Genomic DNA, 25,181 nt, shown 5'->3' on the forward strand with positions numbered 1-25,181 from the left:
GCAGGGCCTCCTTGGTCTCTGTGCCCTTAGGAAAGAGGAATAGGGTCACAGCTAGTAGGTCACACCCCAGTCATCTAAGGTACTGGCTGAAGACAGCATGGACTTGGAATGGAAACTGGAAGCGGGAAACCTAAACAGCATCCAGGGTCTCTTCTCTAGGGCAGGAAATGGGTGCTGTAGCTTCTACTTGTACTTCCTGTGTTGTGTGTATCCTATTTTAACTCATTGCCTCTCTTTCCTCTCCCGTTACTCGTTTTATTGTATATGGGGTGCACGGTTATGGTTAACTTTACACTTCAGCTCAAAGATACAGAATAATGAGATGGGCTTGTTATCCCACGGAGGTGGGGTATCCATTACTCACAGACCTTGAGTACAGGAGTTGAAAGACATTGGGGTAACCCCGTTGGAAAGGGAATGAAAGAAGTTTTGATTGTATGAGGAATAGCTACATATTTTAAGCAAGAGTTTTTTCTTTAAGTAAAACTAGAGGAATCAGAGTATATGTTGATATTGAACAGCAAAAGAGTAAGGCTGTAATGAACTTAATAGACCCCCTTTTTCTTTTCTATTTTGGCTCTGCACCATATGAACTCATTCCCAAATTTGGAAAATCCACTATTTTGCGAGTCTTGGGAAGGGGCAAGATCAGCTAGTTCATGGGCACAGGATCTAAGCTCTGGCAGCTGGATGTTCTGATCTAGAACTTCGAATGTGGAGCCAGGACACAAAGAATCCAGCTCAGTGTAGAGTTTGTTCTTGTGGCGGCAGTGGTGGTGGCATCAAGGTACAGCAGTTTCATTCGTGGTGTCCAGGATCTAGGGACCAGCTCTGGGGACCATGGCATCTAAACCAAGCTGTTCTCCAGGTGTGATTGGGTCATGGCCCCAGACCTCTGGCTTTCTTGGATCCAACCCATTTTCAAGCCCGATTCTCTGAAAGAGCCTGTGAGTTCCCTAATAGGCTTCCACTCATTTCCTTTTCTGTTTAAGTAAGCTGCTGTTGGATGCTGTTGTTGCAACCAAGAATCTGACTAGCCCTTCCCACCTGAGCTCTTTCCTTTGCCTCTCCTAGTGTTGGATCAGGGAGGTGTTAGTTCCCACTTTAGTTAGCTCTTTTATGATCATCCTTGCAAAGAAGCAGCTTTGAGAAGTACTGAACGTAACACAGGTCATCCACAACATCCCCTTTTTATTGATATTAATCACAGTTATGAGGTCTTGTCCATCAGAAAGCACAATTTGCATTATATAGAACTACATACAAAGACATAAAAATAAAACATACATACACCAACCACCACACCAGTTAATCTCAACCAATCAAACCTCTGAATGTGTCTTCAATTTTGATCATCAGTGCTTCAGAAGAACGTACATAGATCCAGCCCAAGGTTGGCCTTTGGGGTCTGATAGCATTCACAGAGCAGGAGATTCACCCTTGGAAGCAATTGAATGTGTAAACTCTGAGAGCAGACACTGACAATGCAATGCCTGCATACCTGACTCCTGGGCTGCCTTCCTTCTCAGCAGAGCCCACTGAAAGTCTCAGGTGTGCCTTTAACCAATGAGGATGGCAGGCCTTATCTGTATTTGAAGTGGACAGGTCATTTCTACCCCTGTTGGAGAAGCTATGTAAGAAGGAGTAGGCTGGCTTCTGGTCTAGTTCGACTCATTCTTTATAGGGACATTTCAGAATGATGAGTTGGCTAAAATTTACTTTAAAGGGGAAATGTAAAATTACCTCTTCTTTTCCTATCCCCTTCTTCCTTTCCCATCCTGAGCCCTCTGGCAAGGCCTGTTGCAGCTCAAGAGTTTTTGGTCAGATTACAAGTTACCAAATGGTCAACAGGGAAGGACCCACTGCAGATTCCAAAAGTCTTTCATTCACTTGAGTTAATTGAAATGGCTCCTTCTTTGAGTAATTGAAGAGTTTGAGTTCTAGCAGTTTGCTGGTGTCTCCAAGTCTCTTAGAAACATGATGGCTATAAACTTATCAAAATAAATGCCTAAGAAATTTGGAAAGCGTGAAAAATGGCCTTGCTCCTGGAATCCATTGACAGCAGAGGCCTCCGAACAAACCCACACTCTGTCTGTCTCTTCTTTCCACAGGGCTCACTGTGAGTTCACAGTTGTCCTCATCCCCTTTCCTTCAATAATGTCAATCTTTGCCTTTAAAAAAAAAAAAAAAAAAAAAGCCAGACTAGCCAATTTCCTTCCCTTTTTCTGTGTCCCCCTCCCATGTAGTATCTCCTTAGGGGGAGGTAAAGGAAGGCATGCTCCTCTCTGGGCTGGCTCGGCCTTGGAAGGTAGCTTGCTATCTTTATGATGCTCCAGTTCCAACATTCTAGATGGGGAGAGGCTCAGCAGTGATGGAGCAGGAGGGGCGGATGAGAGGTGTGCTGGCCACTCTGCCCTGAGTCACTAGGCCACCAAAATGCTTAGGAGACGTCTTTTGGTAGCTCACTTCTATAGGTGACCTTGAGGAGTTGGGAGGCAGATAGAAGGTCCCGAAGTGGAGATTTCCCTGATCTGAAGTTCCTTGATAATCCCACCGAAGAGAGAGTCCATTCAGTGGCCAAAACAAAGAATCTGTATTTCCATGACACCTTAAAATTCCCCATTAAATCAAAAATCTCCCTCAAAGCAAAGTAAAAATGGTTCTATTATAATTAGAGTCAATCAGGATAATGAGATGAAGAAGAGAGGGAGGAAAAAAGTTTTAATGTGAAGAAAGAAGCTTGTTGTCCCATAGAAGCCAACCACTGCTGTTTCTTCGTATGGCCTTTCCTGGGGTCCAAAGCGTCTCAGCCCTAGCCCAGGCCGACGTCCAGTGACATCATCACTACAAATCCCAGGATGGAGGCCCAGGATGCCAGTTTCCCATTACCACTGGAAGAGAAGGACAGGGAGAAAAGTAAGACCTTAATGCTCCCTGAGGCCACGGCTAGGCTGAAGGCATCCTCTGCAATGTCCAATTCCAAGAGAAAGCACACTACCATTAATAATGGTAACATTTACTGGGGCTTACTATGTGCCAGGCAAACTAATGAACTCATGGAACCCCAAACAACAACCTCATGAGGTCAGTATCATAATTATCCTCATTTTACTGGTGGGGAAACTGAGGCAAAGAGAAGTTACTTGCCCAAGGTCACCTATGATCGTTCTGTGGTCCATGTGTGAGTAATGAAGAGGGGTGATTATTTCTTAAAGATATTATTTAATCTGGCCTTTTAAACTAGCCTCAGAATTATTCTTCTATAAAAACCAAAATAGGCTGGGAGCGGTGGCTCAAGCCTGTAATCCCAGCACTTTGAGAGGCCGAGGCAGGCAGATCACCTGAGGTCAGGAGTTTGAGACCAGCCTGGCTAACATGGCGAAACCCCATCTCTACTATAAATACAAAAATTAGGTGGGCGTAGTGGTGGTTGCCTGTAGTCCCAGCTACTTGGGAGGCTGAGGCATGAGAATCACTTGAACCTGGGAGGCGGAGGTTGCAATAAGCCGAGATCACACCACTGCACTCCAGCCTGGGTGACAGAGCAAGACTCTGCCATTAAAAAAAAAAAAAAAAGAAAAACAAAACAAAAGAAAACAACAACAAAATGGAACAAAGCAAACCCTTACTCCCACCTTCTGACACCTGGCCTATAGCTAGCCAATGAAGACATGCATGTATCACCTTCATTGACATTTTAGAGCTCACCTCTCCCTTCATTCCAGCCCGAGAATCGAGAGACAGGATGAGAGAGAATATACAAAAATGACAGTCTACTGCATCAAGGGACGGGGGGCAGGTGTGTATGCCACTGCCTGGTGTCACCTCATTTCTTGACCCACATGCCCTTTGCTTCTTTTCTTTTAGTTTCAGAGAGCACAGTTGAGGAGGCAGTGGGGATGATCTTGGGAAGGGCAGAAAGGGGAGGGAATAAGGAAAGGAAAGGCAAATGAAGAAAGAGCATATCCCAAGGCTGGGGTCCCAGCTGGGACTGGGACAGGGATAGACAGGGAGGGAAGGTTCTCCAACCTGATCTGGGCTTCGGGGATGATGTCGTCCATGACCACGTAGACCATGGCACCGGCAGCAAAGGCCAGAGCGTAGGGCAGGATGGGCTCAGCCAGCACCACGGCAAAGGCACCAAAGACCCCGGCCAGGGGCTCCACCATGCCGCTCAGCTGCCCGTACCTAAGGAGAGAACAGAGACATTTACCACCACAGGGGGAGGCAAGCAGACACTCCACGTGCCCAGACTGTTGGCTCAACCCTAGCACATGGATGCATGCCATTCTACGTCATATCTGAGCATGGCAGTGCAAAAGCACATCATTGTTTTGTTGAAAGAAGCCCACATGGAGGATGCTGTGACATGGTCTTGCCCTTGGGCAGCACTCACCAGAAAGCTCTCCAGGTGGAGAAGCCTGCCCCTCGCAAGGGAAGGCTGACAGCCAGGCCCTCGGGGAAATTCTGGATCCCGATTCCAATGGCCAAATTCCTGAAAAACCAAGAAAGCACATGAAGGCTGCTGTCTGGAATAGGTGCCCACACAATGGGAGTCCCTGGCCGAGGCCCAGACCTCCTTGGGTGCTAGGAAGCCAGGAGGAGACCTGTGACCTGCAGTAGGAGAGGAAGGAGAAAGGTCAGGACGTGTGTCTAGGTAAAGAGCAGGGGCTGCAGGAGGGAGTGACGTGAGCCCTCTACCCGTCATGCTGTCCTGGGTCCTGGGCAGGCTCTGTCCTTACAATGCTTTGCTACAGCACAGAACACACTGGCTGGCTCTCAGGGTGCCCTGAGTTCTGCCACGTGGTTGTATAACTTTGCACTTTTCATTTTACTTTCTATGCCTCTGTTTCTTTTTCTTTCTTTCTTTTTTTTTTTTTGAGATGGAGTCTCGCTCTGGAGACTCCAGGCTGGAGTGCAGTGGCATGATCTCGGCTCACTGCAACCTCCACCTCCCGGGTTCAAGTGATTTCCAGCTAATTTTTGTATTTTTAGTAGAGATGGGGTTTTACCATGTTGGCAAGGCTGGTCTCGAACTCCTGACCTCAAGTGATCTGCCTGCCTTGGCCTCCCAAAGTGCTGGGATTATGGGCGTGAGCCACGGCACCCAGCCTACACCTCTGTTTCTTATATACAATTTAGGGACAACAATATCTACCATAAAGGATTGCTGAGTGACCCAGTGACCCAGTAATGCCTATCACATCCTAGCATAGAGAGGTGCTCAATGCATTTTGGTTTCTATTCCGTTACAGCACAGAAAGGAGTATATCACATTTTATTCAGAGGCCACTTCAGAAATGGGACAAGGAAGTGCAGCTGCAGACGCTGATGATGCCACAGATCTGGCTCTGGGCTCAGCTTCTCCATAGGCTCTGCAGGTCTGGCACCATTGCTGCATTTCTTTGGGCCCCAGTGGTGCTCACAGTGATCCTCTCACCTCCTGCCTCTGCAGGACAGTGACAGGCTGTGCCGATAGATGCCTGTCTTTGAGAACCTGCTTTCTGCACAAACCAGGCATTGGAGTGTGAGAGGAGGGAGAAGCAAAATGGGATGCGTACAAATGCAATCTGTGACCACATGCCTGGCCTCAGGGGGCTTAGTATTTAGCCATGGAGACAACACAGGCATGTACATGAAGAACCCTCATTGCGGATGCTGCAAACTACAGCAAATCAGCCAAAAGTCAACTTGCACAGGAAACAGAGGCGTGAGGGAAGCAGAGGAGGGAAATGGGGCCAGTCCGAGTGCCTTAGGAAGGCCCTTTTGCACGTGAGACTCTACCTTGGCCAGACAGTTCCAAGAAGCAGCCCCTCCATGAAGGGCCATCTGATCAACAATGATCTAAAGGGCGTGAGAAGAGGGTGCCACTCGGCAAGCAATGCTGGTGTGTGGCCTGAGGGAATTGTGGGTAGATTAGATAGAGAAGAGAAACTCCACCATCACCGACTTTCAGGTCAACTGGCTCACGTCCATCCATCTTGCTGCCAATAGGAATCTACCCATTGCTGCAAGGGAGTGTTGTAGACTGGTAGCTGGGACCCCTGCCTATGACCTGCCCCAGACTCCCGGGACTGGGACACACTCGTGGCCCTGAAGGTCCTGTCAGGCCTGATCCGGCTGAGGCCAAGTTCCAGCCTCTAACAAAGAACACCAAGGCGAATCCCCAGTTTAGCATCTGACCTCCATTTTGTTTCAGGGTTTGGCCTTTACCCCGTTTTTTTACCTTTATCCCCCAACTCCTGCACATGTTTCATTGAGGTTCGTAGTTCCAGATACCTCAGGAAGAAGTAGCCCCCACCTCGAGTCTGCCAGTCAAGTAGACTCTTAGGAAAAGTCAAGCCCTAACAGAATCTCACACCTGTCACCACTTAGCTCACATGTGGTTCATAGAATTAGTGCCCATCCCTTTTTGACAAGATTACAATGAGCCCCTCAGCATCTACCCATCAGCTTAAAATCTGCCCGTGTGCAACAGCGTTGAGAGCCACTGGCCTAAGCAGGCATCACAGGAGGTGAGGATGAGGAAAGCAGTCAAGCCCACCTCCCTCCCAGGAGCCCCTTCCCTGCTATCCCAATTCCCAACACAGGCTGGGAGCCGAGGACACCTGTGGCCACTACTGAATGCATCAGGAGCCTGCAGCCCAGGGTGCTTACTGTATACAAGATCTGATTTGGAGTGCTCTGGAGGAGATCCGGAGCAACACAGGACAGGAGTAACAAAACAGGTGGCATTAGGGGACATGGATATGTAACAGAAGTGATGGAGAATAGTGAGCACCCCGTGGCAGGGATGGTCCCCCTAGGGTGGGGTGGGGGGAAGAAGCCCTGAGCTGACTTAGGAGCTGTGGGGCCTAGACTGGCTGGGGGTGGGAAACTGTGAAGAGGGACAAAGCAGCTTCCCCAGGGGGCATCTGAAAAGTGATAGCATCTGAAAAATGATCAGTTCCTTAATAAAGGAAATATTATGGTCTCTTGGGACTGACAGAAGCATTGAGCCTGTCTCTCCAACCTGCAGGCAGAACTGTTCATGAAGTGGAGTGGACAGACAAGAAGACACCCCACCACACCAGCCCAGGACATGTCCACAAAAGCTGCATCACTCAGCATTTCCCATGAGTCTACCCAAATCCCTGTCTATATCACCCAAGTTTGTGCTCTCCTTTGACTCCTTAGAGAGGGGCTCAGACATGCTCCAACTTCATCCCTTGATCTAGGGGGCAGCAAACTTTTTCTGTCATGGGCCAGATAGTAAATATTTGAGGTTTTGCAGTCCACTGAGTCTCTGTTGCAACCACTGAACTCTGACATTGCAGGTGCAAAAGTGGCTATGGACAATATATAAACCATTGAGTGTGGCTGTGTTCCAATAAAACTTTATCTACACAAACGAGTAGGGGGCCAGATTTGGCCCATGGGCTGCAGTTTGCTGACCCCTGCCCTGATAGCTCAGTGGCTGCAGAAAGATCTGGCAAGATGAAACCATAGGCCCTGGGCATTGCAGACCCTATCTCTTCTTATGTTCTCATGGCCATGCATGTGGTAGTTGAAGTTTGGGCTTTGCAGTCTGCCTTCTGTCCAAATCCCGGGTCTGTGCTTTGTTAGCTGTGCTACTTTCCATTTCTCCAACTGCAGAATTTGAAGAACAATACCCACTCTCACTTCACAGCGTTGCTGATATGATTACCTGGGATGGTCCCTCTCAAGCCCTTAGCACACGGGAGCTAGTATGCAGTAAGCACCTAATCAATGCCTGTCCTGGGGTGAGGGTGAGTGTTATCACTGAGGTTGCAGCGTGAAATAACAGAGACAGGGACTTAAAGCTTTTCCAAGAACTCATGCGTCCTCTTTCCAAGAGAGACTAAGATTTTCCACCCTGAAGCCAAAACTCACTCCTCTGCAAAGCTCTGTTTCAAAGAGACCTGGCTTGGCTGTTTTGCTTATGGCTCATCTATGCTTGAGTTCCCATCGGCACTCACTCATTTGCTCTTGTTGACGCTTCTGTGAGATTTTTACATCACTTGTAAGATTTTGGTGAGAACCACTGTGCAACCTGAAGGCATTTCAGATACTGTGTTCCTATATACTGCTTGGTCTGTTTGGGTTGTACAGAAACTCCCAGGAGATGTGGATTCTTGCTTCTCCTAGGCTGGCACATATAGAAGAATTCCTTCTATCACCTCCAGACCCCCCTGAGCCCCAGTAAATGTCTGGAGGCTGGACGCTTCCCTGGGCACAGAGGAGGGGAGAGCTGCTGGAAGGGAGTAGGGGGCATTCTGATGAGCCTGGTGGGCTTGACTCTTCTGTTGCACGCTTTTTTTTCTTTTTTTTTTTGAGATGGAGTCTCGCTCTGTCATCCAGGCTAGAGTGCACTGGCACGATCTCAGCTCACTGCAGCCTTCACCTCTGGGGTTCAAGCGATTCTCCTGCTTCAGCCTCCCGAGTAGCTGGGATTACAGGCATGCGCCACCACACCCCCCTATTTTTTTTTTTTTGTATTTTTAGCAGAGACAGGGTTTCAGAATATTAGCCAGGCTGGTCTCAAACTCCTGACCTCAGATGATCCACCCGCTTCAGCCTTGAAAAGTGCTGGGATTACAGGTATGAGCCACTGCACACTTTTTTATTGTTTTGGTTTTTCTTTTCTTTTTTTTTTTTGAGAAGGAGTCTCGCTCTGTCACCCAGGCTGAAGTGGTGCAGTGGCGTGATCTCAGCTCACTGCAACCTCCGCCTCCTGGGTTCAAGCGATTCTCCTGCCTCAGCCTCCCCAGTAGCTGGGATTACAAGTGCCCACCACCACGCCCAGCTAATTTTTGTATTTTTAGTAGAGATGGGGCTTCACCATGTTGGCCAGGGTGGTCTCGAACTCCTGACCTCAGGTAATCTGCTCGACTCGGCCTCCCAAAGTGCGGGATTACAGGTGTGAGTCACCTCACCCGGCCTGCTGCACTTTAAAGTATGGAAAGCTCCATTGGATAATTGAGCCCTGGGGGTCACCTCTGAAGATTTTGTCCTGGGCAGCTGGGGACAGTTTTACACTTCCCTGAGAAGTGCTTCTAGGAGGTGAGGCCCTGGGCAGGAAGTCAACTGTAGCTTACATATCCTCCACATAGTCTTGATCTGTCCTAGTTCAAAAGCAGAGAAGGATTTGGAGAAATGAGACAGGATGAAAAAGGAAATCTAGCTACAGATGTTTAGGAAAAAGGTGTCATTCGGGTCCCTTGTGTTTAAAATGTGCGTGTGTGTGCAGAAGGGTGGGGCATGGGGAGTGAGCGGGTGGCCCTGCTTAGCCATCTTGCTTTTCCTTATTTTCTGGGTCCCTAACATGTCTTCCTAGCCAGTCTATAGGGGCAGGACGAAAGGGTCAGGAGCTCTCTTCCTCACCTTGAAAGGTCCTAGGCTCCCCTCTTCTGCTGCTCTGCCAGGGAGGGTGATGGGTGCCGCTTCTGGCATTGGGTATAGGATTGGAGTTAATGGCCTCACTTCTTCCCTCTGGGGCCCCAGGCCTAGGACTCGAAAGCTAGCTTTGGAAGACACTGTTGAGCGTTGCTTCAGTTATAGGATGCTGACAAGCGTGTTCTAACCAGCCCTGGGCAGAAATGCGGCCTGTTCTCGCAGCTTCTGCTACCAATTTCATGTGCAAGCTGACCCTGAGCTCCTATTCCAGGAGTTGGAGACATGTGAATATATTTATGTTGAGGACAAATTCTTAAGGACAAATTCTTGCCAATATATCATAAGCCCCTGCCCCGCCTTCCCAGATAGACCCTCAGGGGGGCCCCTTCCCTGCGACTTTGTTCAGCATCTCCTTATAGCCCTCAAAATGGTTGAGTGAATACAACCAGCTTCCTTGACCTTTTGCAAAGTCCGAAGTGCAAGGTTTCTTTCCAATGAGGAAGGCCAAGGCTTCTGATATCTTGGGCTTTGCCAGGCACTTGGTGGCTGGCTCTCAGTCCGCTGCCATTGCCTGCACCTCATATTCACAGGCAGGCACACGAATGTAGCCGCAGAGTGACCAGCCCAATGTCACTGACAAATCAGAGGTGGGGCTCCCCGTCCAAAGTCCTCGCCGTGACATAGCGCTGAGTACAGCCATTGCCCAGCGGGCTGTGGGAGCCTCCTCCACATCCTGTCTGGGAGCCACCATCCTGATAAGCAGCACAGAAACCCCATTCTTCCATCCCTGGCAAGCCTCGTTACCTCTGCCTTGCCCCAGCCCTGGCACGGGGCTGCCAGCCCAAACAGCTGCCATGCCCTCTGGATCCTGCCAGGCCTTTCTCAGCAGGGCATTGCATTGCTGGGCGGTCAGAGTCCCTCCTGACACTCCTGGGCTCCTTTGCTCCCCAGCAGGGGCTGGCACCACAGTTTCTCTGCCTTTCCTACCTGTCATGCACAACACTGCCTAATTGGGCTCTCCTCCACACACACGTGCACACACACAGGCCCATCCAAGTTCCCTCGCCCCGCTGCTTGTTGGGCATTGGTCAGAGGCCCACTGGTGGGGGTGGCCCAGTGGAGGACACAGTCCCTTCCAGCCCTCTCCTCTTCTTCAATCACCTGCATCAGCTCCAGAGTGGGATTTGAATCCACAGCTCTCAGACCTGACGACACATGCCAGTCACAGGGAGCACCGGCAAATGTTGATGCCTCGGCCCTGCCCTGGAGATCTCGGTTTATTGCCGTGGCATTGGGCCCCCTGTGTGCAGATTTTAAGAGTGTGCAAGGGCGTTGAGAGCCACTGGCCTAAGCAGGTGTCAGAGGAGGTGAGGATGAGGATGGAGGCCAAGCCCGCCTCCCTCCCAGGAGCCCCTTCCCTGCTATTCGAATTCCCAACACAGTCTGGGAGCCGAGGACACCTGTGGCCACTACTGAATGCATCAGGAGCCTGCAACCGGGGTGCTTACTATATACAAGATCTGATCTGGGGAGCTCTGGAGGAGATCCGGAGCAACTGAGGGCAGGAGCAGCAAAGCAGGTGGTATTCGGGGATATGGATGCATAACAGAAGTGACGGAGAATATTGAGGACCCCATGGCAGGGATGGTCTCTAAGTGGTAGGGGGTGAGCCCTGAGCTGACTTAGGAGCTGTGGGGCCTAGACTGGCTGGAGGATGGGAAACTGTGAAGAAAAACCAGGGCAGCCTCCCGGGGGGGCTGGTGGCGTGGAGGATGCCCCAGGCTCACCAGCTCCCCTCCTGCAGCCCTGCTGTGCATTCCTGCAAGGCCTTCAGTCTAACTAAACACACTGAGCTGACGATCCTGGGCAGGTGGGGTTGGTGGGCCATTCCCTCCCTCCTTTACGCTCTGGGAAGGGAAAGGTCAGATGAGAGGTTTCCTTTCCAGGATGGGCCATGAAAATTCAAAACAGCATTCAAAAGCCATGGGGAAAATACAAACCCATGCCCTTCTGAAGACAGTGAAGCTGCTGTCTTCTGGGTTCTGTTCCTCCCCAGCAGTAGCACAAAGACACTATTACTAGTCTGGACCACGACACATTAATGGGAAGGAGAGGGAAGTGGAGATGAAGGGCTCTTTTAGAAAAGAAACCGCAGGCTGTCCCCTGACAAGGTCCCTTGTCCCTTCCGTGACAAGCCAAGTCCCATGGCAACCTGTCACTGGAGCCTGACTGAGAGCAACAAGGCAGAGATCTCTCGAGAAGGGCCAGGAGAGGGGCATCCGTGTGTAGAGTGGGACAGGAGAGGAGAGAGGGAGCGTGGAAAGGGAAGGAGACGGGGGAGGCGGGAAGGGAGGGTCGACAGGGCAGGGAGTCATTGGGGAGGAGGAGGGCGGATGACTCCTGGGGTTGGGCTGCACCAGCAAGGACAAGAGCAGCCCTGACAGGCCTCTCCCGGGGAGGTCTGTCTGCGGGGGCTGCCTCATGGAGGCAGAGTTTGCCTCAGGGCATCCAGACTTCTCTTTTCCTTTTCCTTAGGAATCAGAATTTGCTAGGAAGGGACAAAACCAGAGAACCGCGAGGAAGGGGGGTCCCATCCAGCATTGGGGGAATCAGGGTTTATTTTTAAAGTTCATTTCCTATTATATGTTTATTTTTATTATTTTTTTTAAACATCGAAGGCCGGGCATGGTGGCTCACACCTGTAATCCCGGCACTTTGGGAGGCTGAGGCAGGAGGACTGCTTGAGGCCAGGAGTTTGACCAGCCTGGGCAACATAGCAAGACCCTGTCTGTATATAATAAATAAAAATAAATAAAAAAGAGAAAAAAGAAGAACAGCAAGGAACACAATTATCAGGCATATTTCAAAATCATTCCTCAAAAAAATAAATAAATAGGCCAGGCACGGTGGCTCACGCCTGTAATCCCAACACTTTGGGAGGCAGAGGTGGGCAGATCATGAGGTCAGGAGTTCAAGACCAGCCTGGTCAACATGGTGAAACTCCGTCTTTACTAAAAATACAAAAATTAGCCAGGCATGGTGGTGGGTGCCCGTAATCCCAGCTACCAGGGGAGCTGAGGCATGAGAATCGCTTGAACCCGGGAGGCAGAGGTTACAGTGGGCCGAGATAGCGCCACCGCACTCCAGGCTGGGCAACAGAGTGAGATTCTGCCTCAAAACAAACAAACAAACAAACAAAAGATAAATAAATAAATAAATAAAAATAAACATCAAGGAGGAGCAGAGATGGAAGAGAGAATGGCAAGAAGGAAGACTACAGAAGATCACTTGACTGCCCTGACTTTGGGCAGGAGTGAGTAGCAATGGTTTACCTCATTAGAATGTACAGGCCAATATGTTAAGAGGTCAGAATTCCCTGAATACAGTGTCCCTTTTGGGACAGGAACTAGGGTGCCCAACCATTCCGGTTCACCAGGGACTGAGGGGTTTCCCAGGATGTAGGACTTTCAGTGCTAAACCTGGCACAGTCCCCAGATAACTGATGTGAGTTGGTCACCCTCAGAAGTAGTCAGAAACAGGGTAGGTGGCAGAGGCAAGCTAGGGTAAGAATTTTAATTTTCCACAGGGGATATATACAGAATCCTACAAGCTAAGCAGATGTTTGAAAAAGTAAAAAGCCCCACCTAATACTTGCAATGGTCTAATGCAAATTTTGACCACTTTTAGCCCCTTGGATCTACTGCCCTCTAGAGAGCCAGCTTCCCTGAAACCCTCACCAGCCCCATTGATGCTGGGTCAGTCCTTGCGGGCTGCTGTCTCCAGCCCAGCCCTGAGTGACATCCAGGAGCTGGGCAGGCACGGCAGAAGCAGAAGAGATGGCCTCCCTGTAGGGACAGCAGCAGACACTTTGCTTTCTTGGGTAGGGACATAAAGAAGCAATTCAGGCTGCTTAGGAAACCCCCAGAGGTGACCTGTAAGGAAGTGGGGAAGGCCCTGGGCCTGAGCACAAATAATGAATCCTAGAAGATGGAGGGGGGCTGGGCCCACAAGGGGTGCCAAGGGAGTGTAGGCGGGGGAAAGGTGCCCATTCATGGGCTTGGCCTCTCCGTGGGCTGGATGCAGGGGCAGAGGCAGACAGTCTGAGGTACTTTTCCAGAGGTCTCTCATCCTTTGCTCTTCCAACCTGGTAGAGGCTGAGGGCCAATGGCCAGGGTCCCATCCGGGTGCTAGGTAAGAAGGGCCTCCCTCCTCGTATCTTCAGGGAACACTAATCCCAAGCAGTGGGCAACAGGAAGAAAGGCATCGCCGGTGGGCAGTTGTTTCTGCTTTTTCTTAGAGGCCTGACCCTGTTTCGCCCCAGGGGCTGACTTCTCTTCTCCAGCATCCTCCTCCTACTACCCCCCACCCATCACCCATGTTAAAAGTTAGGGCCCTTGGAGGTCGCCTGGCTCAATGCCTTGATTGTTAAGATTGTTAAGGTAGAAAAAGGAGACGCAGACAAGTTCAATGCCTTTGGAGGCCCTGTGATGTGTAGTGCCAGTCAAACATACGAGTCAAACACATCTGGGTGGGACCCCAGGTGCACGGGTGGGACCCCAGGTGCACCGGTGGGACCCAGTGCAAGCTACAGAACACTCAGCCTTTCCTTTAACTGAAAAATGGGCATAAAACTCCCCCACCAACAGGGCTCTTGTGTGGATGGCAAATGATCACTGTGAAGTACCAGGCTTATCTCGGAGCCCAGAGTGGGTGCTCTTTAAATAGCAGCCACTGTTAAAACTGCCCGAGGCTGCTGAACGAGGCGGTGATGAGCTGGGCACTGAAGCCTCCTATTCCCCCCAGCCTGGTGACCTCCCAGCCTCACACCAATTTCTTCTACAATGGGTGTGCCTTAGCCTTCTCAATTATACGACCTCCTGGGCAGAACCATGTCCTGCAGTGGCAACTTGGCCACCTGGGAGCCTCTTCTCAGGAGTCACTCCAGAGTCAACCGCTAAGCCCTGGCCATGTGCAAGAGCTCATGCCACATATGAAGAAAGACATTTGGAAGGTCCCCGTCTTCAAGGAACTTATAATCTGATACAGGGCAAAAGACCTGCCTGCAAATGACTCCAACACAGCACGGGACTTGCTAAAGGCCGTAAGATCTAGCACAGAGCATTAGGGGCGAGGATGATTTTGGCGGAGACAGATGATCCAGGAAACCTTTGTGGAGAAAGCAACATCCAAGATGGACTGTGAAGGATGGGGACAATTTTAATAGATAAAGATGGGGAAATGCATTTCATCCAGAAAGAAGGAACAGAGAAAGCAAAGATGTGAGATGATCTGGCGGGGTGAGCTAGGTCTTCCTTTCTCTCCCCTTCTCCAAGTCCAAGCCAACATACAAACAAAAATAAAACATGCATTCGAGCCAAGGCCTATCTCTCTTACACGTGTCCTCTGTGACTCTTTTTTTTTTTTTTTTTTTTTTTGGAGACAGAGTCTTGCTCTGTTGCCCAGGCTGAAGTGCAGTGGCGCGATCTTGGCTCACTGCAACCTCTGCCTCCCGGGTTCAAGCAATTCTCCTGCCTCAGCCTCCCAAATAGCTGGGATTACAGGCACCTACCACCATGCCCGGCTGATTTTTATTTTATTTTATTTTTTTGTATTTTTAGTAGAGACAGGGTTTGACCATGTTGGCCAGGCTGGTCTCAAACTCCTGACCTTAGGCAATCTGCCCGCCTCAGGCTCCCAAAGTGTTGGGATTACAGGCTTGAGCCACCACGGCTGGCCCTCTGTGATTCTTTCTTAGCTGAACCTGCTGGATTTTTAGGGAAAACCTGAGTGTTAAACACCCCAGCCATACCTTAGGTGTTTTCCAAGGCCGGAGTGCGAAGTACCACCCCAGGGGTCCCTATACCATCTTTGGGAGGCAGATGCCTGTGCTGAGTGAGTTACTCAGGGGTGTTCCCTTGAAATTCATTTATTAGCCATCTCCACTCAAACCACAATGTCTCAGGCCTTGAGCTTGGGAAATGCTTCCAGCTCGTGTCAGCAGCAGCACAGAGCATGTGCCAGGAGCTGTGCACAGCACTGGAGACCCCACTGCAACCGCCTGCGGTTGAAACCAGCTCAAGTCTTTCATTACCGCACCCATCAGAGGCAGCCCGAGGTCCTCCGGCTAGAATAAAAATGACGATAACCACTGCTGTTATTTATTGAGTATTACTACGTGCTGGGCGTGCTTGTAAGCATATTACATGTAACAACATGCCTTGTCCCCTCAACCACCTCATGAGCAGCTTTCACCATTATTCCCATTTTACAGATGGAGAAATTGATGCTCAAGGAGTTAAATAACTGGCCCTGAAGGTTACGGAGCTGGGAAGTGACAGAGCAGGGCCTCCTAACTGCTACTGTGTACACATACTGGGTTTTCTGGGCCTCATGCAGACCCATCGAACCATATGGAGATAGGGGCGGACGCTGCCTGACACCCACTTGGCTAGTGAGCTGAGGTTCTGGCCTCTTCTGGTCAACAGGGAGGGCAGGCCAGACTCAGGGGGTTTCGAGCCAGAGACCTGCAGGGTTTAATGGAGTGGAACGTGCCATCCACAGCAGGATTTCTCAACCTCACCACTACTGACATTTCACACCGTGAGTTCCTTGTTGTGGGGGCCTGGTTCTGTGCACTGTAGGATGCTTACCAGCATCCTCGGCTCCTATCTGCTAGATGCCAGCAACAACCTCTCAGTTGTGACAACCAAAATGTCTCCAGACATGGCCAAATGTCTCCGGGGAGGGGGAGGGGACCAACCCTGATTGAGACCCACTGACCTTGCGTAAACACGTTAGATGAGCTTGCTTCCTTAGCAAATAGCTGGACGACAAAAACTGCTCAGACTGAGTGTGGAGAACACCTGATCTCACGCATCTCATTGGAGAATTTCTAGCCTCAGTGGAGTGCAGGCTTCTAGGGAACTTAGCTATGGCAGGACAGATTTGGGGCTGAGCAACCACCTTTGAGAACCACCAGGCCTCTGCTCCCTTAGTCCAAAGCCACTGGTCATTCTCAAAGCTCACTGTTGCACAATTCCAGGGGTACTTTTCACCTTGTGTTCTCTGACCATGGCGCCCCCTGGAGTTGTGCAGTGGGACACTCCTGCTTGAGCGCAGATTGCTGCTCAGCCTGGGGTGTAGTTCTGGGGTTCGAGGTGCACACTCTCAGGAGAGGTAGTGGAGAGAGTCATGGGTTTCTCTGAGAATTGGCAAGCGAAGGGATGGCAACCTGCAGCCTTGCTCTCCAGGCTATATTCCCTGGCCGGTTGATTATGAAAGGAGAATGGCATATCCCTGACAAGCCCTGCTTCACCCCGGCTTTCAGATCCTCCCATGTGCGATGAGCGTGTGTGTTCTTGCGTGGCAGGCCCTTACCTACTGTTTTGATTGTTATCGTCTTGCCGTGAAAGGCCTGATTGTTCAGGCCTGGAGATGACATCACCGGCTTCCCACTAGGGCAGCCTGTCGAGGTGTTTGACGAGCCTGCAGGTGGGAAGGGGCTGGGTACTCCCCGCAGGGCTGCCCGGCCCTACCTGCTCAGAGGAGCTGGCTTAGCACGCAAGGGATCTTCCCCCACCCTCTTGGTGCAGTTCTCGGAAACTTCTTGGTGCAGGCTGGCGAGATGAGATGACCCATCCATTCCCTTACAGTCTGCTGCCTTCCTTCGAGGGGGTGAGGAAGAGCCCAAGGAAGTTAGCCGGAAGGCAGGGTGGTGGCTGAGGGTGATTCAGGCCACCACTGTGCACTTCTCCCTGCAGAAGTGTAGACAAACCGCCCAGATTTCTATGGGATCACTGACTCCCAGAGGAATGCTCTGAAGACCTTCACCTGCTAAGTGTCCCAGCAAAGCAAACCAATCCTATGCGCTAGCCAAGTATGAGGCTGCCTCATACAATGTGGTGGGGACAGACATCTGAGAGCAATGTGCCTCTGTAGCCATCAAAAGACACATCTTAAACTGCGCACAGTGGTTCGCGCCTGTAATCCCAGCAACTCAGGAGATGGGTGGGAGGACTGCCTGAGCCCAGGAGTTTGAGGCTGTGGTACTATGATGGAGTCATGGCAGTCCAGCCTGGACTGGCCAACAGAATGAGGCCTTTTTTTAGAAAGAAAAGAAAGGAAGAAAGAAAAGAGGAAAGAAAGAAAGAGAGAGGGAGAGAGAGAAAAGAAAGAAAAGGAAGGGAAGGAAAAGAAAAGAAAGAAAAGGAAAGAAGGAGGGAAGAAAGAGAAGAAAGAGAGAAAGAGAGAAAGAAAGACAGGCACACACATCCTAGGAGTGCTGTTATTCATGGCAGTGCTATCAATAATAGTCATAAACTGGAAACCATGCAAGTGCCCCTCTACAACAGAATGAGTAAAATAAACTCATTTTATTCCTTGTGTTCTATTCACACAATGGAATACTGTGTGGCAATAAGAATGAAAGGTTTATACCTCTGTGTGAGTCTGGAGCCACGTCACAGACACAATTTTGAGTGAGAAAAACTAGACACAAAATAGTAAGTGTTGTACAGTCCTATTTACACAAAGTCCCCAAACAGGCACAACCAAGCTATGCCTTCTTAGCTACTAATTTAATGGCCATTAGCCCATTGGCAGTTTAATTTGTTAATTCTCCTTAACATATTTGAAATTTTACAAACAACACGTTTGAGCAGAAACCAACAACTCTCTAAAGGTAGGATTTCAGTTCCTAGGGAGGAGTCATATTTTTGGGAAAAGAGTATCTTCCCATTACCTTTTTAAAAAGATATTTTACTGCAGTTGAATGTATGTGCAGAAAAGAGCAGATCCGCCTGCGTTCTACAGGATAACTTTTCAGAAACTAAGCAAACCCATGAAACCCACATCCCGATCAAGAAACGGAACATCACCAGCACCCTGAAACCCCTCAATCCTAGGCTCCTGCTCCTCATGGGCCTCTCCTGAAGGAGAATCACTATCCTCACTTCTAACAGCAGAGCCTAGTTATACGTGATTTTGAACTTTATATAGATAGTTGAGGCAGCAGTGCAAGGCCCCAGAAGAGGATCGCCTGGGGGTCTGAATGATGAGGGCCTCAGTCTCATTTCCTGCGGACCTGGCATGTGGACAGTCTCCTTAGATCATGAGTTTGGACATCCGTGTGGGGTATTGCCTCAGGATATGAACGTCTGTCCCGCGAAGCATCTCTCACTCCAGTTTCTTATTCACGGAGGGCTTCAGCCTCTCCATCTGCAGCAAACACATCAGGGGAGGAGGCGCAACCAAAACATTTAGTTCCCCAGCTCTCAAAATACTATCGCAAACCACTAACAATGTTTCCAGAATTTTAGCGCTTTCTTCTTGAGAGCTTGTTTGGAGGTTCTAGCAGGGGAGCGCAGCTACTTGTATACCCTTGACCGAAGACCGGTTCTCCTCTACTGGGGATGGTCGTCCTCTTCAACCAAGCGCACAGCTTCGGGAGGGACGCACATGGAGCGGTGAGGGAGGAAGGGGACACCCGCCTAGCCAGCCAGATCAGCCGAATCAACCCTGGCAATCAATGGGGTGACAGATGTCACAGCCAGATTGTCCTCACATCCTTAGTGCTTTCTTCTAAGGAGCTTTAAGTGCCTTTATAAAGAGTTATTCTTTCTATGACAGAGGAGGTCCATTTTCTATTTTGTAGATGTAGTAACCAAGGTCCACAAAGGGTAAGCCATGGACTGAAGGACACGGCGTGGGTCCCTGCAGTGAGGGAAAGGATGCTGGATGCCAAGCCCTCTTCCATACCTCATTGCTCCACATAAAACTGCAGAAGGCAGGGAGGGAAAGTGGTCAGTGGCAGCTTCGGGGAAGAGGAGACCATAAACCGTGGTGCCATTCTTGGCTACTCTCTGTCACACCTTATATGCAATTTGCCAGGGAAACCAGAGGCGGGGATCTACCTTTAGATCTGATGAGAATCCAGCCACTTCTCCCCTCTTCCATGGCTATACTAAGGTGCAAGCCTCCATCATGTCCTTCCTGGGCTACAGTAACAGCCTCCTAACCAGTCTCCCTGCTTCCACCTTTGCCCCTATAAACTCTATTCTCTGCATATTTGCTAAATCTGATTATGCTGCTCCTGTGTTGAAGACACTGCAGTGGCTCCCCATTCCACTCAGGGCCAGGGCCCACATCCCCTGCTGGCCTGTAATGACTTACACATTCGTGCCCTCCGTTCTCCTCTTCTGATTTATCTTCTCTCCATTCTCTTTTCTCTCCATTCTTTTCTCCCTCCATTCTCGTCTTCTCTTCTGATTTCTTCTATTGATCTCTTCCTGGCTCCAGCTACACCAGCCATCTGGTCTCCTTGCTGTTCCTCCAGAATGCCTGGTTACTTCTACCTTGGGGCATTTTCACTGGAACATTCCTTCTCAGTTATCAGTGGCTCATTTCTTCAACTCTTTGAAGGCAAGGCCATAGGACCTTCCCAAGGCCAGATCATAAAAGGCTTGTAGCTTCTTTCTCTCTTCTCTCTCTCTGGACTACTAGCTCTGGGGGAAGCCAGTTGCCATACTGTGAGAATATTCAAGCAGCCATGTGGAGGTGCCTACATGATGAGGAACTGAGACTTCCTGTCAACAGCCATGGGAGTGCGCCATCTTGGAAATGGATCCTTCAGCCCCAGTCAAGACTTCAGGTGACTGCAGCCCCAGCTGACCTCTCTTGATTGCCACCTCATGAGAGACCCTGAGCCAGGACCACTCAGCAAAACCACTCTCAGATTCTTAACCCATAAAAAAATTAAGATAATCTTTGTTGGTTTAAGCCACCAAGTTTTGAGGTGTTTTTTTTTTTTTTTTTTTGAGACAGGGTCTTGCTGTTGCCCAGGCTGGAGTGCAGTGGCATGATCATGGCTCACTGCAGCCTTGACCTCTCAGGTTAAAGCTATCCTCCCATCTCAGCCTCCGAAGACCAAGGCATGCGCTACCAGGCCCAGCTAATTTTTTAAAAATTACTTTTATAGAGATGGGGGTCTCACTATATTTCCCTGGCTTGTCTTGAATTCCTGGGCCCAAGTGATTCTCCTACCTCAGCTCCCAAACTGTTGGGATTAAAGGTGTGAGCCACCACACCCAACCAAGTTTTGAGGTATTCTGTTACGCAGCAATAAGTAACTAATACAGTCACCTTCTCAATGAAATCTACCTTTTTTCTAAAACCTAGTCTTTCTCTTTCTTTTTCTTTCTTTCTCTTTCATTTTCTCTTTCTCTTCCTTTTGATAGCATTTATTATCTCCTAACCTACTACATATAAGGTATTAATTTTTTATGATTATTATCTGTTCTTTCTCCCACACCTGACCTCACACTCAAACAAGCTAGGATTCTCTGTTCACTGATTTATCCCAAGCACATAGACAAATGCCAGGTGCATACAGCAATGAAACAGACATGTGTGCAGATGCACGTCTAAGAGTTCTAGCAGGTCTGATGTCTGCTCCCAGCTGCGTGTAATCAATCAGCAGGGAGCATGTCACAATTCTCTGGGCCTCGGTGTCTTCAGCTGTAAAATAAGGAGGTTAAATTGGGCGACCCGTAAGTTCTTTTCCAGATCCTACGTTTTGTGATCCCTAAACAACGAGGGTATTGTGGGTTCTCTAGATTCCAGGGGTTGCCGAGACAGGCCTCTGCCTTTGCCAAAGCTCATTTTCCTGTCCATTTTCCGTGCACATCTGGAAAGCCAAAAAGCAAAACCATCTCATTGTGCACATCTGGACAGCATAAACCGATCACTCCAAGAGGAAACTCCAAAACGGCTGCTCAGCAAAATGGCAGTGGAGGCCAAATGAGAAAGGTTGAAAGGGCTCCTTTCTTTTCTACCCGCAAAACAATCTTCTGGGCACAATCTTAGGAGCTGAATGCTTTGCCGCTGAATAACATACGCTCTCAATAGCCTTCGACTGCAGTCTCTGTCACTTTGCTCTCTCTGCCTGGCTCCTGGCCAATGCAAAACATACAGAAGGGGGCTTTCTCCCCCACTGCCCCCTTGTTTAGACGGATCTATACCTTCACTTATCCTTGGGGCATGTGGCCCAAGTTCAAAGCTGAACACCAACACCACCTGCTCCTCCTCTTCCTTCAGGGAGAGTGATTGAACTGCACGCCTAATGCAAACTAAAGGGGGAGCTTTCAGGGCTCGTGAGAAATCCTTGGCTATTTGCATGCAGTTAGAACATGCTCCCTTCCCTCCGTGGCTGAGAAGAGAAAGCTGCCTGGCAGTATGTAGTCTTCTTGTTTGACAACCAGCTTGGGATTCCAAAACAAACAGGAACGATTATTCCTATTCCTTTGCAAATGGTATGAGGTTTCAGGGGCATTGAATTTATGCAGTGCAGGGAGAGCGAGAGGCATGTCCTGAAATGTGGGGTGCTTCCCATTTGCACCTTCAGAGCTGATAATGTCCAGGGCTCGCTGGGGAGGACACTTTGGAGCACAGGAAAGTTTAAGCGGCAATAGAGAGCCTTTGAGTCAATGTCTTGTGAATAGCAGGGGATGCCTGCAAGGGGAGAATAAAGGTGAATGGAGACCTTGGGGTTAGGGTCATTCTCTAGACCTCCCTGAAGGGTGTAGGTGAAGAGGCAGGAGCAAGATGCAGGAAGTTAAAAGCCCTGAAGTCTAGCCCTGGACCCTCACCCTCAAACAGCGGCATCTCCCTATGACTCAGGACACTCTATGAGGTGAGACCCCTGCTGTTACCCTGAAGCCTAACCATATGGAAAGCACATGGCCTGCTGACTCTAGGTGCAGGGGGGGCTTTAGAAAACCAGGCGAGAAGCTGGCAAGAAAAGGAACGAAAGAGAAATCTTTTCCTTCCTCGCACTGTGTATTTTTGGACTTGCTTTCTAGCTAGCCAGGGACTCAGTGCTTTGCCATTGGGAAACAATTGTGTTTTCTTGGCTTCCCAGTATAGATGGCTGAGGGCAAGTGCAGGGTGCATGGCCAGGACGCCAGTGCCAGTAGGGTGGCTGGGGGCATCATCAGCTGGGAGGCTCAGCACCTGCTGCTTTGCATATGCTACCAATTCTATGAAGATGGTGGGCAAAGCAACCACCCTCACCAGAGCCACTTCTTCCAGGAATGCCTGGTGCAGACTGCAGAGGCACTAGGCCAACAGCAACCATGGCAGGAACACCAGCATTGCTTACTAAGCCCCTACCCTACACCAGGCCCAATGCTAAGCACTGTTCATGCACCTTCTCATTTTTCCCTGGCACTTGCTCTATGCAGAAAATATTACCAACCCATTTTATACATGAAGAAACTGAGGCTTACAGAAGTTAAGTACTCTCTCCCAAGTTCACCAGCCTATAAGCAGCCCAGCTGAAATTTCAGTTCAGGTCTGCTGACTCCAGAGCTCAAGGGCTTCCCCTGTGTGGCCATGCTGCCTCCCATATTCCTGCAGAAACAGTGCAGAGTGAGGGTGGATCTTGCTGTAATCTTGGTTTAGGGTAGCCTGTAATTATTAGCAATACTTTGTACCATGAAATCATGTATTGCCAATTTTCCTCTGTGGGGTGGAATCTGACACAGACAATGTGAAAGATTTCTATAAATATTAATGCTGTTTGCTATAAATATTAATGCTGTTTAAGAATCTTTAAAAAAAAAAAAAAAAGAAGTTTCCAGTATTTTCAGTGACTCACTGGCTTCTAGCACATACCTGGTGGGCTTTTCTCTCTTGACCAAGTCAGTAACTATAAAGCAAAAAAAAAAAAAAAAATTCCCTAGCTCTGATTAGATGCTGAGTTTAACTGGCTCTGACGGATGCCCCAGGAAATATTCCCAAGGTGCCAAACTCCGGTCTTCTGGGTGGGAGGAAGCCAATGTAATACTTTTATCTCTGTAGCTCTTGCTGGTCAGTCCCCCCTGAAGTTTGCAAACTCTGTGTGCTGGTTTGTGCAAGAGGGACTATGAAGCTGGTTTTGACTTTGCAAACAGCACAGACCTCTGAGGGATAACTCAGCAATGTGCAGAGGGGTAGAAAAAAGGAATGAGAAGTTCAAAGTGAGGAGAGAGAGCACAACCACAGCTATGAATGGGCATGAAGGAAGGAGAAAAGTTGGGACCAGTGTCCACCACATGGCCAAGAAAGTGTAATCATGCAACAACTGCTTGGTCCCCACCTGGAGAGCCACTCACAGACACAGAGTGTTCAGAGCCCATCAACTCAGAGCTGAGACTTAAGAATAACTAATCTGTGGAAATAGGAGTTTATAGCAATGGTCTTCTACCCCTGTTGAAAACTGCATCCTATGGAAGACAGCCAGTTCTCAGGGCCCTTCAAAAATGTCAGTGTCACGTGAGACAGAAAAGGCAGGGTACCTGTCTTCCATTAATGGAGATTAAGGAGATGGGACAACCAAAGCAAACAAATAAAACGATACAAGGGAAACACATAAAACAATAGCAACAACTAACCAAACTAACAAATCCATAAAGGACATTGGGAATGTTAAGAAAACCTGAACAGGGTCAGTATATTCGATAATTTTATTATATCAATGTTAAATTTTCTGGATGGGATAACCATATTGTAGTTATGTAGAAGAATGTTTTGTTTTTGTTTTTCTCAAAGTTATATAGGTTGCTCTACCTCAAGACTTCTCCAAAATGTACGTAACTGTAAGACGATGATCAAAACTGGGAAACCACATTGGCACGACACTATGAACTAAACCACAGACCTTATTCAAGTCTCATCAATTCTCCCCTGACATCCTTTTGCTATTTCAGGATCCAGTGTGGGATCCCATGTTGCATTTAGTTGTGATGTCTCCTTTGCCTCCCCTACTTTGCAATAATGTTTCAGTCTTTCCTTGTTTTTCATGACTTTGAAGAGTGCTGGCCAGCTATTTTGTAGAATGTCTCTCAAATTTGGGTTTCTCTGATATTTTCTCATGATTACATTGAGGTTATCCTTTTTTGGCAAGAATATCCAGAAGTGATATGTCCACATCAGTCAGAGGGCACAGGAAAACTCGATGTGTCTTATTCCTGATGATGCCAACCTTGATCACTTGCATAAAGTAGTTTGTGCTGGGTCTCTCCACTATGAAGCCGTCATTTCCCTTTTATAGTTAGTAAAAATTTGAAGGGAGATACCAATATGCCAATATCAGCCAGGTGCGGTGGCTTACGCCTGTAATCCTAATACTTTGAGAGACTGAGGGGGGGCAGACTGCTTGAGCCCAGGAGTTGGAGACCCTCCTGGGCAACATAGGGAGACCCCCATCTCTACAAAACAAACTATATATATATATACACACACACGTATATACACATCTATACGTATAGAAGTATATACATATATATACGTATAGATGTATATACACACATATATATACTTGTACATATATAGTTTGTTTTGTAGAGATACGTATATACACACACACACATTTTATATATACACACACACACACACACACACACACACACACACACACACATATATATATATATGCCAGGCATGGTGGCACACATCTGTGGTCCCAGTTACTCATGAGGCGGAGACAGGATGATCACTTGAGCCTGGGAGGTCAGGGCTACAGTGAGTTGTGATTGTGCCACTGCACTCCAGCCTGGGCAGTGAAGCCAGACCCTGTCTCAAAAAAAAAAAAAATGCAAATATCCTGTTTCTCCTTAAATTGTCTCGTAGTAATCTTAGTTGTCATTGGTGGATCTTGCCTACAGCAATTATTACTGTGGTATTCTAGTGAGGGCTTTCCATTTCCTCCCTTCCTTCTACATTTATTAATTGAAATTTATCTATAAGCA

The 25,181-nt window shown here is 48.8% G+C and overlaps 1 protein-coding gene across 11 annotated transcripts in view; it reads right to left on the reverse strand.

The window, feature by feature from the left end:
• Positions 1–1,174: 1,174 nt before the first annotated feature.
• Positions 1,175–25,181, reverse strand: part of SLC39A11 (solute carrier family 39 member 11) — a 465,897-nt gene continuing 441,890 nt past the window's right edge. For all 11 annotated transcript variants that reach the window (XM_034942802.3, XM_003810519.5, XM_034942799.3 and 8 more), the window contains 3 exons: positions 4,397–4,495; positions 4,030–4,188; positions 1,175–2,891 (listed from right to left, as the gene is read on the reverse strand). In XM_034942802.3, the coding sequence (XP_034798693.1) occupies positions 2,813–2,891; positions 4,030–4,188; positions 4,397–4,495 (337 nt within the window). In that variant the 3' untranslated portion in view covers positions 1,175–2,812. The remainder of the gene's footprint in view (positions 2,892–4,029; positions 4,189–4,396; positions 4,496–25,181) is intronic.

The sequence above is a fragment of the Pan paniscus genome, chromosome 19 (assembly GCF_029289425.2).
Source record: "Pan paniscus chromosome 19, NHGRI_mPanPan1-v2.0_pri, whole genome shotgun sequence".
Taxonomy (NCBI): Eukaryota; Metazoa; Chordata; class Mammalia; order Primates; family Hominidae; genus Pan; species Pan paniscus.